At 36.8% G+C, this 11506-nt stretch overlaps 1 protein-coding gene across 3 annotated transcripts in view; it reads right to left on the bottom strand.

The window, feature by feature from the left end:
- Positions 1–1664: 1664 nt before the first annotated feature.
- Positions 1665–11506, bottom strand: part of LOC109541624 (proton channel OtopLc) — a 10275-nt gene continuing 433 nt past the window's right edge. The window contains exons 1-13 of one of the 3 annotated variants that reach the window (XM_048670442.1): positions 10347–10418; positions 5451–5669; positions 4650–4746; positions 4071–4323; positions 3897–4017; positions 3532–3802; positions 3301–3476; positions 3080–3242; positions 2900–3034; positions 2603–2846; positions 2282–2537; positions 1973–2226; positions 1665–1918 (exon numbers count right to left, since the gene is read on the bottom strand). In XM_048670442.1, the coding sequence (XP_048526399.1) occupies positions 1855–1918; positions 1973–2226; positions 2282–2537; positions 2603–2846; positions 2900–3034; positions 3080–3242; positions 3301–3476; positions 3532–3802; positions 3897–4017; positions 4071–4323; positions 4650–4746; positions 5451–5669 (2253 nt within the window). In that variant the 5' untranslated portion in view covers positions 10347–10418 and the 3' untranslated portion in view covers positions 1665–1854. Of the gene's footprint in view, positions 1919–1972; positions 2227–2281; positions 2538–2602; positions 2847–2899; positions 3035–3079; positions 3243–3300; positions 3477–3531; positions 3803–3896; positions 4018–4070; positions 4324–4649; positions 4747–5450; positions 5670–9411; positions 9700–10346; positions 10419–11506 lie in introns of those variants that run through there. The other 2 variants (XM_048670440.1, XM_048670441.1) reach the window with 2 other exon arrangements.

Raw genomic sequence — 11506 nt, 5'->3', positions numbered from 1 at the left:
GACCCCCCCTGACTTAAAGGCTAAATCCGCCTCTGAGTAAATCTTCAATCTTTTGAGTTTCAGGTAAGACCCGCATTTGGTTAATTTTTCAACCAAAATTGTTGAGAAAACGAGAAATTAATAAATGTCCTCACTCAATACAAAGCTACCCTTCTTACTTGTTTATTTATTTAACTTTCCTGTTTAGCATAGTGAACATTAACCCAGTATGACAAACAATAATAATATTTTTTTCCGATTCCAATTTTAAACAGCCGAATTATTAACTTGATTCAAATTTCATAATCTGTTGGCTTATTTTATTTTTATTAATCACTTTCTTGTAAGCGGTAGCCAATTAAAATTTTATATTCAGTATACCTTTGAATATTGATTAACCCGTTACGAATAATCATGATAAACAAAGTTTCAATCAAACAGATTTCTGAACATTCAAACACGTTGTAAACATTTTTCTTACTTTCAAAACAGCGCAATTTAAAAGAACAGTGGACTTGTCCGAGCACATTTCCAAAAAATTCTGTCTCTAATTCCTTACCACAATCTGCACGTAACCAAGTAAAAAATATGTTTTCTTGGTGGTTAACATTTTCATTTAGCACACTGGATTGGAGTCAATATTTGAAGCTTCATAGCTGCTGAACAATTTCAGGCGGAAAACCAAGTGAAGCTAACTGAAATACAGCTAAGTGAGAGTCGCTCACATAAAAAACCAACAAAAAAGTTTGAAAATATAAAAACCTGAAATAAAGCTTGTCTGTGAATCTTTCATTAGTCGAATCGTGTTGATATAAATAAACTGCGGTTTGCTGGCGGTTTCAAATGGGAAAATGAAACTAGCCAATCTTACCTTGCTCGTTTTTTTATCATTGTTAAAAATTCGACCTCATAGCTTGAAGTTTGCAAAAAAGCATTAAATTAAAGTTGATTAAATCGACTGACAATTCAAAAATAGCCAACAAAACAAAGTCTAAAATAAACAAGAAAAAGTATCGTTTGCGTTAGCCCGGCTCATGCCACATTGAAACAATGAAAACCAGTTAGTCTAGAGCTGATGATGCATAGTGAACTCTTCGGACAGGAAGCCCCAATGAACACACTCTTTCGTTATAGTCCAGCAGTCCAGGATGCCGGTCCAGTGGGCTCGGCTTGTGGCGATTGTGTTTTGTCAATGATGCACGATCCCTGTGTACCGATTGTTGTTTGTTTTGCTTCAGAGAATCCATCAGTCTCACAGGCAGGTTTTTGATTCATTTCTGTATTAATCAAGGTAATAGGTAAAAGGCATTGAATGTACACATATATGCCTAAAGGCAGCTAACATACAGAGTGTCTGTAAAATGTCTGTACAAAATGTACACACCCAGACTCCTGGGGCGAAAACCACACTTGTGCAGATGTTTTATAAAAAAAAAAGAAAAACGTCTCTTGATCGAAGTCTGTACAGCCATTTCGGCTTGCGATCTGCTGGTGGGGCTTTTAAAACACGTAGAAGACATGTTTTTTAATTGTTGTCGATGTGGCCAATTTATTATCCCTAACGTAAAAAACGACGATTTCTGTGTGGATCTACTGAAGAATCAAGAACATAAACACGGAACTTTTTTTGCTTTTTTGCACCTTATCAGAGCAAACAGCAGGAAGCTTCTATTTAATTCAATATGAAGTTGGACAATCGTACATAATATATTTGATAATATAATACATTTTGAAAACACTACCAAACACTTTCACGTTCAGCCGTTTAATATCTACCGACAAGATCCAACAATACTAGTGAGATTATAATAAATACATAAATGAGATACGATAAACCATGTCCATTCCAACCGCTTCCTCAAAAATTGCTTCCATCTAGTGTCCAGAAGGCATGTAGGCATACTGCCAAATATCCCCAATGCATACAGAGGAATGGAACCTGCAAAAAAACCATCATCAACCCAAAAAGTCCTCTAATCACCCAAAAACCCACCTATAGAACATCATCAGCGGCAAGCACATGTGTCCTACAATGCTCCAGAGCACTTTCGAGTAGAACTCCGGCCGGTACTCATCCAAGCCATGGGACTTCACCTCGAATGTCTGCATGATCCACATGGCCACATTGCAGATTATCAGGAAAGTTACAAACTCTCTTCCAGGCTTTTTCTTGCGTAGCGTCTTGGTGTTGCTGGATCTGGACATGCCATCAACAATAAAAGTCGTCTGGATCACCACTTGGACTACCTGAAAATAAAAGTTAGTTCCTTAACAAAAAAATGATTAGGCTGCAGGCACTAACCTCAAGAATAATTCCTACTACAGCGAGAACTCGACCAAAAATGATCCCAGCGATGACGCTGAATGTCCCATAGACAAAAAAGGCGGGCAGACACATGAGGCAGAGAAAGTTATCCAGAGAGTTGTGGGCCGACTCGTTCACATCCAGTTTCACCATCTGGAAGTAGGCGCACACAGCAGCAACAATCATCAGGAGCATGATGGTGGCTCTGGTGGCCAGATTGACCGTGAGTCCTGCCTGATCTAGACCCGCAGTCCTATGAAGGAAAAGGGCATTCACGTGGTAATAATCATCTAATATGCCAAGACTCTGGAAGCTTACTCGCTATAGTGCGTGATGAAGAACAAGATCAGGCTGACCAGGGCAAAGACTAAGACAATGAAGCCCAAGAAAAGCCCCTTGTTGGAAGCATGGCAATCCGCGTGGATGGTGATGTTGCTTTCCGGTTCGGAAGGCCTGCGTTCGTTCATGCACTGTCTGGTGTCTTCGCCATGATGGTCTTCGTGTTGAAGATCGCAGGGAGCACACAGGCCAATATTCACCCATACCAGGTAAATAATGCCCACTACATCAGCTGGGATTAGCAAGTTTGCTTAGGGCAAGAGTTTTACTACTTACCAACTAAAATGCTGTATTCCACACTGAACGGATAGAGATAGGGGGAGTAGTTTTGGTAGATTATATTCAGCTCATCGTGCTCGCACACTGCAGTGAACCTCAGCGGCACGATCTGCACTCTCTGTTGACTGGCACCTGAAAAATCACTTAGAAAAATGACAACCTCCAAATGTCCCCTACCTTCATCCTCAGCATCCACTGTGGCATTGTAGTCATCATAGTGAGAGTTCTGGATATACTCGGCAGTCTCTCGGAAGATCGTCCACAGCCAGAAGCACAAGCTGGAAGCCAAACAGTGCATGAACCCAAAGCGATGGAAGTCGCGCTTCTTGTTGATGATGACCTGTAAAAGCACATAGCTTTTAACTTAAGCCCACAGTTGGAAGAGCAAAGCCACTCACGTTAGAGTACTTGAAGATGAAGAAGAGCAACGTGATGGAGTAAATAGGATAGAGGATCTCGATTGCAAAGGTGATGACGCTCATGCAATCACTAGCTGCTTGATCCTCGGACCCCAGGATCAATCCTCGATAGGTCAAAATTAAAAAGCTGTGGATCAGGTGGCCGAAGCAAAAACCTAAAATCCCCAGCAATTAATCAAGGGATTTTTTCGAAATAACCATCCTCCTCACCTGCAGCCCCAATTTTCAGATAAAAATTCTTCGAGTGCCTGTCATTATTGAAGCAATAGCGATGATCCAGTTGCTTCTGCAGCGCCAGCGCTTCTTGCAGGCCAATGTCGTAGGCAATTCCTTCAGTTATCTCCTTGATCTCTACCTGTTCAGGCTCCAAATTCTCCATTAGCTTCTCGAATTTGCTCTTCTTGAGGTTGTAGAGAGTGATGTCGACATTGAGCCACAGCAGATAGAGCAAGGCCATGCTGAGCAGGGTCAAGCTGAATCCCTGTGAAAAACCATGCAGTGCTAGAAAATGCATCTTAGGGGGTCGTTGTATGCAATTCTTCTAGCAGCTTATCTAGGCACACCCGCCTACTTACTTCTGCTAGATACTCGATTCTATCTTCCTCTAGCTGCAAAGTATCGATTACATAGAAGGAAACTCCCAAAGTGACAATTAGGATGGCGTAGATGGTGCTCATGCTGGTGGTGAGTATATCCCTAAACACTTCGAGTCAATTGGCTTTCCCTACGATACGTTACGATAAACTCACGTAAAAATTCTCTTCTTTGCCTCAGGAGGTGTGGGCATTTTGTGATGGGAACCAGTGGTGGAATGTGGGGTGTGCGCCCTCTTGTAAGGCTCAAAATCTCCGCTCGAGACGGCGTAGCCCCCATTTTGGAATTGGACGTTTGGAAAGTCGTTATTTGGGGTTCCATTTGGAGATCCTCCCCCATCGTTTGTTGAGTAAGGGCTGATAGCCTCTTGAGAGCCGGCTGGGCGGTTGATGGTTCCAAATGTATTATCTGAAGGTCAAACATCATGATTTTGAATCATTGGAATAGCAATGAAAGTTTTAGGAATTCTATTGAATTCACAAAAATATTCGGTGCTCGGTTAAACTTCTCCACGAATATGGGGATTTAGACATGGAAATTATGACTTTTTGTGAAAGTCCTCTATCAATTTTGACCCACTTTTCCAATAAAATTAGTAAAATAAAAAAACTAAGATTTTATGCTCCTGGAAAAATTCAACAAAATGACGAATATCCGAATAGTTTTTTGATGCTAACTAACTAAATGAGACTTTAACATTGAAAATCAGAACTTTGCTAAATTATACTGCTTACATGGATTTGTACAATCATACGACTGACTGTTTCCCACAGAATAGTTGTACGGACTTCTGGATCTAGATGTTATGGGCAGCACCATGCTTTTCGGCTCCTAAAAACATCCAATATTGGAAGCAACTGCAGAAACCAGGACATAAGCTATAGACGTTTTCCTGAATGTTCACCCAAGAGTACTTACAGAGTACTTTTCAATGTACCTTGTTACAAAAATAGTGTGTCCAAATATCACAACCATGGCTAGTATAGGTTCACTACTAACTCTACTCAAAAAACAGCCAGATTAGGCATATAGTTAACTTTTATAGCTGATATCGGTATGGATTAGTCCAGGTTTCGACACCTAATCCTTATTATTGTAAGCTGGTCACAACATTGATTGGAAACGCGATTCGCTAATAACCGATAAATAATCGATGTTTTGTGCCAATTAAGGAGAAACTGCAATTTCGTTGCCGAAATGGGAAATTTCCATTATCATCCTTTGCCATTTAATTTCACTAATTTTCTGCAAGTTTTCTCTTCTGTTTCATTGCTTATTAAATTTTCCTAATCTTTGCGTTCTCAACTTTAGCTTTTCAGCTTCAAACTTCCTGTATGTTCAAAACCCCTTAAAACCCCAAATCCATTTTAAGCCTTTTCGATCAATTATCCCATCTAAGACACCAAATCCACGCATTAACTTTGCAAATGCATGTAAAGAATCCAGAGTTAATCCACGCAAAAATTACATTCCAATACCACAACAATTCGCTTAACCATATCAAGGATTAATTCGATTTTTACTCAACTACTCACCCGTGAGTTGCTTTTTCCATGAGGATTTCTCAGTCTCACCAAATCGGAAGCCGATTGAGAATGCTGCAGAGCAGGAGGGCTGTTTTTCGGTTGCCGGTTGAAATTTGGATGCCTCAGGATGACGACCTCGCTGTTTGCAACCGAAACGTTGTCGCCATCTGGGGGCGGAGGTGGCGGCATATCGGTAGGCGGCTGGCGATTTCTCTCATTGTTGTTCATCTGAAAATGTGCGCCATTATTATAGAAAACTCAATAATAAATGTGTCATTTTAGGCAGACTAATGAAAAAAGTTAAATATCAATTATGCTTAGACGATTTGGAGCAGAAAAGCACATTTTTCCTAAACTAATCATTCTCTCTGACGTACTAACCGCAAGCTAACAAATACAAATAATTATAATATAAAAGACAGGAAATACAGAAGAGAAATTGATACATGCTATTCTGATTCTGAACTTCAAGCAAGGTGAACGCACAATAATCTGACGAGTAATGTATGAAAAGTAACAATGAAGAGAATTTGTATGAGAAAGCTGAAAAGAAGAAGTTAAATTGAAAAATTCATGTTAAAGTGAACAAAGAGATGGAAAATTATGACAAATAGTGCATTGCGTACCTAGAAACATACACAAAATTGATGTATAAAGTAACATAAAAGAGAATGAAGTTGGAGTCCAAGTAAACACAATTAACTACTAATTTAGGAAAATAAAATCCTGTTGAAAGAAGCTACAATTTGTGATTAAACGATGACGCAAGTATAAAAAATATAATCAAAAGAGTCTGAAGCACACAGAAAAATACATTTAGATTGCAAGTCCGTGCGAGCCAACAAATACTCTTTGAAGCAAAAATGATAAAAAATAACATTGAAGATGAGCAAGTTAAGCCGGAAAATTTGAAGAACTACTTCGAATGAAAAAAATACTTGGAAATGTGCGAATAACAATAATTTTAAAAATGTGTAAAGTTAGTTAGATTATTCTTCCTAAGTAATCGAAAGAATTTGCTACGCAGTAATATGAACTGAAAAAGGAGAAGATAAAATTGATAATAACTGACAATTTACTACCACATTTAACAGGAAGTCGAAATTATACAAAAAATTATGCAGTTCGACATAGAAACATGATAAAAGTGTCGAAAACCAAAATGACCAAATGGAAAAAGAATCAATTGAAACACAACAGTTAAGGTTTAGCTTGCAGTGGCGAATTACTAACATAACGTAAACCGAGGTCGAATAAGAACAGTTAATATGTAAATGCAAAAAGCGAAAAAACGTATACCCAAAAAATTGTCGAGTTTGTCATATAAATATGAAAATATACAAAAGACCCCCAGAAGCCTGTCTTAATTCATTTGAAATTCGGTGGACTGTTTTTTGGAAACATGCTCGGCACCAGCAATTTTTAGTTGTAAATGCGATTTTGTGCTCCAAATTTATCTACAGAGGGTGGTCCAAAAATAAGTCACCACCAAAGACGAGAGATATCGACTTGGAACAAGTACACATTTTTTTAACGATATTTTAAAGCCCAAAAAATGTCTGATGTTTTAAATGCCTCCAGATTATTGCAGCTAGCGCCATCCAGGCTATATCTACAAGCTAGGTCGGCTATAGGAAATTTGGTTTTGTCGATATAAAAAACTCCCAAACACAATTTTGTTGGACCTAGTAAAACAGGTTAAGAATCGCTTAAAAATAAACCATCGAAATTTACAAATCAGCATACGGCTTGAATCTAGATCTGCCATTTTAACGGACTATATTCAACATATCCAGCACCTAAAGTTGAAATGTTCATGAAAATCGAACAAAAAACTAATCGAAAAAATCTAGTTGAAAACAAGTTATGTTTTCCAAATCATGACCTGGACCGAATGTGGATCTGCTATTGAGGCATTGATTTAACTACATGTCAAGCTTTAAAAGACCAAAGCTTCACGAAACTCGGTATCAAAATAAAGTTAGATATTTCGTAGCTCACAATGACGCGAGCAAAGAAGCATTGATAAATTGAATGTGAGTCCGCCGATACACAAAATTTAATTTGTATTTTCATTTATTTAATTTAAATGCAATATTATATATTTACATTTAACTTAGTATAAAAAGTTTAATGCCGGATTTCTTTATCTTTTCCTGAGCATGCGGGATTGTTTACGTTATAATTATATGGTCACTTATGCCGACTATTCTTATAAAATAAGGCGTAGCATCGTTTCTGCTAGGATCAGCATAATTTAACTATAAAAGAAACCACAGGAGAAACAAGAATTTAGTAATTAGATGTTTGGTCAGAAGTCATAAGAATTGAGTCTCAGATACAGCCAATCTTAGTCTAAAGACAGTCTTAAGATATACGGGKCRTGCCTRATAGTYAATATTCGGTTACAACTAACCTCTATTGCTTGTATTAATTTGGAAATAAATTGTTTTAAAAAGCAAACTTTCAAATTAATTAATAACATTTTATCGAATCGAGTTTGAACGTGAAGCAATGGACGAAATCAGTMGCCAATCCTTTGAGTCGCGATGTTAGATRGAAAATATAGAATCATTGATCACTATTAAGAAAAGTTTTTAATTCGAAATCCATTTTCATTGTGTGATCAAGTGTAGTGTGTGCTTTTTGACAAATAATGGGAGGAAAATCGAGTATGGGGCGTCAGCTTGTAGAAAGTGGGTTTTTCCGAAATTTGCGTTTTGCTTTTTGGAAAATTAATTTAATGAAATATACCTTGGACACTAACTCGAGGTTTTCTATGCCCGACTATTTTTTATAAGAAGTTTTACAGTTTCAATGCAAATAAATGTAAATCTCGAGTGAACTGCACATGTATTCTCGTGTAAGGTATTTTGGATCAATTACTGGTGTTTGTCTGTTACCAACTACATTCGAAACTAAACCGTTTTTGGACTCTCAATGGGAACTGCTCAGATTTACGAATTTCAACTTTTCTTGTACCATTTTCCTACTAAATGGTGAAATTTAAGCAATGTAAAATAAGGGTGTTCTGCTGCAAACACTCTTTGAATTGTAGTTGAAGCAAGTATATCAATTATTAGTATTGTTCTGCTGTAAATAATTTTTTTCCCTGCTTTGATAGTTATTAATACCCATCCAGAATCCAGACTAAAGTGCCTAAAGGCATGTGATTTTTTTACTTTATGCAGTTTTTGCGAATAGCGCCATAAGAGGTTGCAAATTCAGTGTTCTTAAAAACAACATTCCAACTATTTTCGCTCCAAGATGCTCGCTTCGTTGTCATTTAAAATTTTCGATACTGTTATGAATCCATCACTAATTATGTCTAATTGTTATAAGATCTATTGTAAATTTGTATGTCACTTTTGAAAATTGATACTTTATCTATTGTTTAATACCTTTGATAATTTAGTGTTATGTTAGACAAGCTAAGCCACTTGATAATTGACGTGTCGAAGACATGGCTTTTGGCATATCAAGAAACAGTATGAACATTATCTTTAAACAGCTGTTTATTTAACATTTATTGGTGGGAATCGAATAAAAATAGGTTTGAACAGTGCTTATAACTATTTTCCTTAACTTAACTGACCCATTATCCCCATCTATAATAATGATAATTATTATTATTGATCGTTTTTAATGTTCTTTTTGGTATTAAATATTTGTACTCTAAGCTATTAACGGATTTCCGTTGTACCGATTCAATTAAATTTTCTAAATTTGATCAAAAATAGAAAATTAACCCCACAATCGCTCTTAAGCAACCTAAAGACCAGTTTAGTCTGGCCCCTAAAATTTATTCAGTTGAATAAATCGAAATGGCCTAAAAACGAAAAACTATTAGGCTGCAATTGAACCATACAAACATTTGTTAGGGTTTTCCTCATTTGAAAAATTGCTGCCGGCTATTCTATTCGTGAAATTTGGGTAATCAACAAGGCCAAAACATAAAACAGATTTTTACCTCATTGGGCTCAAAAACCTCATCCTCCAAGTGGACGCTGATCGGAAACTCCCTGCTTCCAGCATCAGCAAACGAAACCTTCCCATTATCTTTCACACCCTCATCAAAATTTCGACCATTATCGCCCTCCTCAGCAGCCATTTTTCTCAAGTTTTCTCACTGAGACAACCAGCAGCATCTTATTTTTCTCACAGTTTTCACGCAACAGAATTGAAAAAGTCACTGAGCTCTGAGTGCCAATTATAATTAATCGGCTCAATAAGATGACGTCGATGGAACGTAGCCTGGCTAAGATAAAGACGATTAGCCAAAGTCAAAGCCAAATTTATAGCGCTAAGCTCTGCCAGTTTCAAGTTATGACAATATTTTGTTTCGGTTGATTTATGGCCTATGAACTAATAAAGCATTCCGGTTATTTCAAACAATTATTACCGAGTATTGTCGTTTGTTTTTCAATGGCTTATGGATGAGTAAATTGATGATTAAAGGTCATTTTGCCTTGCACATGCGTTGATGGTGCAGCAGATTACAGAATTAATTATTCGACTCGCTTTCTTAAGATTGAAAATGATGTCCTAAATGTGCGTAAATAAACTCAGTTGAAATCTGCACACGCAGTTAAAACTGAGTCCAATTCGTAACTGCAGCTGGATTCATAAAATATTAATTATATTTCGGATTTTTACTTTCAATAAATCGGGCGATAGGAAACATAGTAGATCGCCTAGTACACTCGACCCAAAACAAGGATTTTTTATGTACTAAATAAATAGTCAAGGGTATCAATTTACTTATACAAGAAATACCTTTTTTCGTTTCTTCAAGGTGAAAACGACCTAAACTAGAATCCAATCAAATTTGCGTTAGTGTCTTTTCGAAAAATAAAAGAACATTTTTATAATCCAACCGACTAAAATAAATAAAGTAGGACTCACCGGACTAGCTTTTGATGAAACTGACGATAGGAAAACTGCCTTCCACTTTCTACGATTTTAATTACCGTAAGTGATAAATATGTGCATTCCAGCAGAAATTTGGTTTTGCGCAACACACTAATTCTATAAAACGACACGAAAATAGTGAACATTCAACTAATTTTGCAAAATTAAAACGACAAGGCTAATATTAAAGGTGATGCATCAAAGAATTGAAGAACGACTAGAAGATAATAATGGACAAACAAGGTAAAAAACTGTATCAAAAGAAATAGACTTTGGAGGCCATTCCTGGAAACTAATGGGTTCTTCGGGTTTTTAAGCCGTCGTTCGGTAGATTTTTTCCCTGACGTTTCGCAAGCACGAGTGGCTTGCACGCTCAAAAGTGGTTTGCTTGAACGCTTACACTGTACCGATCAAGTCATGTCTGCGAAACGTCAGGAAGAAATTCTACCGAACGACGGCCTAAAAACCCGAAAAACCCATTAGTTTCAAGGTAAAAAACTAATATAAAGAGGAGCGCTTTTAACACGTCATGAAAAATATTTTTCTTTGAAGTTTTGAAAGCATAAGTGTCCATCTGAAAATGCAAACTGAAGTGCTTGAGAAACCCCAGAAGAATTCTTCTACAGCAGCCTAAAATCCCAAAAAACTTACTAGTTACAACTACTACTTACAACTAGTTAAAGTTGAGAATGAAAATAAATAAAATGAGAGTTACGTAAATACGTACTGACAATAAAGAAATAGAGACTTAATCGACTGAAAACATTATTAAGAAAACAGAGCAGATACAAGTCATTTTTTGATGAAAAAATATCTAAATGATTATTTCTAAATAAATGTCAATTTTTCCAGAAGAAAATGAGATTTTTGTGGTTTTCTCATTGTTTAATGTACGTAATGTCCGTTTTCATAACCATAATGAATGAAGCCTCGAGTTACTCTTGTTTCTTAAACCCACATCAAAATTAGAATTTTTTTGAAATTGATTTCTGGCTTTTTTTTCAGCAAATTGCTTTGAATTGTGTAGCAGAAATTGTAGCTCTTGCTCTCCAAAGAATCTCACGTGTCTTTTTTTCATTCCTCTTCTCAACTGCAGCAATTTGTGTTTACATTCTTGCTACACTCCTTCTGTTCTTGCTGTTATTTTTCAATAT

This window comes from Dendroctonus ponderosae, unplaced genomic scaffold (assembly GCF_020466585.1).
Source record: "Dendroctonus ponderosae isolate FM_Combo_2020 unplaced genomic scaffold, Dpon_F_20191213v2 Dpon_F_20191213_1, whole genome shotgun sequence".
Classification (NCBI taxonomy): Eukaryota; Metazoa; Arthropoda; class Insecta; order Coleoptera; family Curculionidae; genus Dendroctonus; species Dendroctonus ponderosae.
The sequence above is the reverse complement of the archived record's forward strand: the minus strand, read 5'-3'. Positions and strand labels throughout refer to the sequence as shown.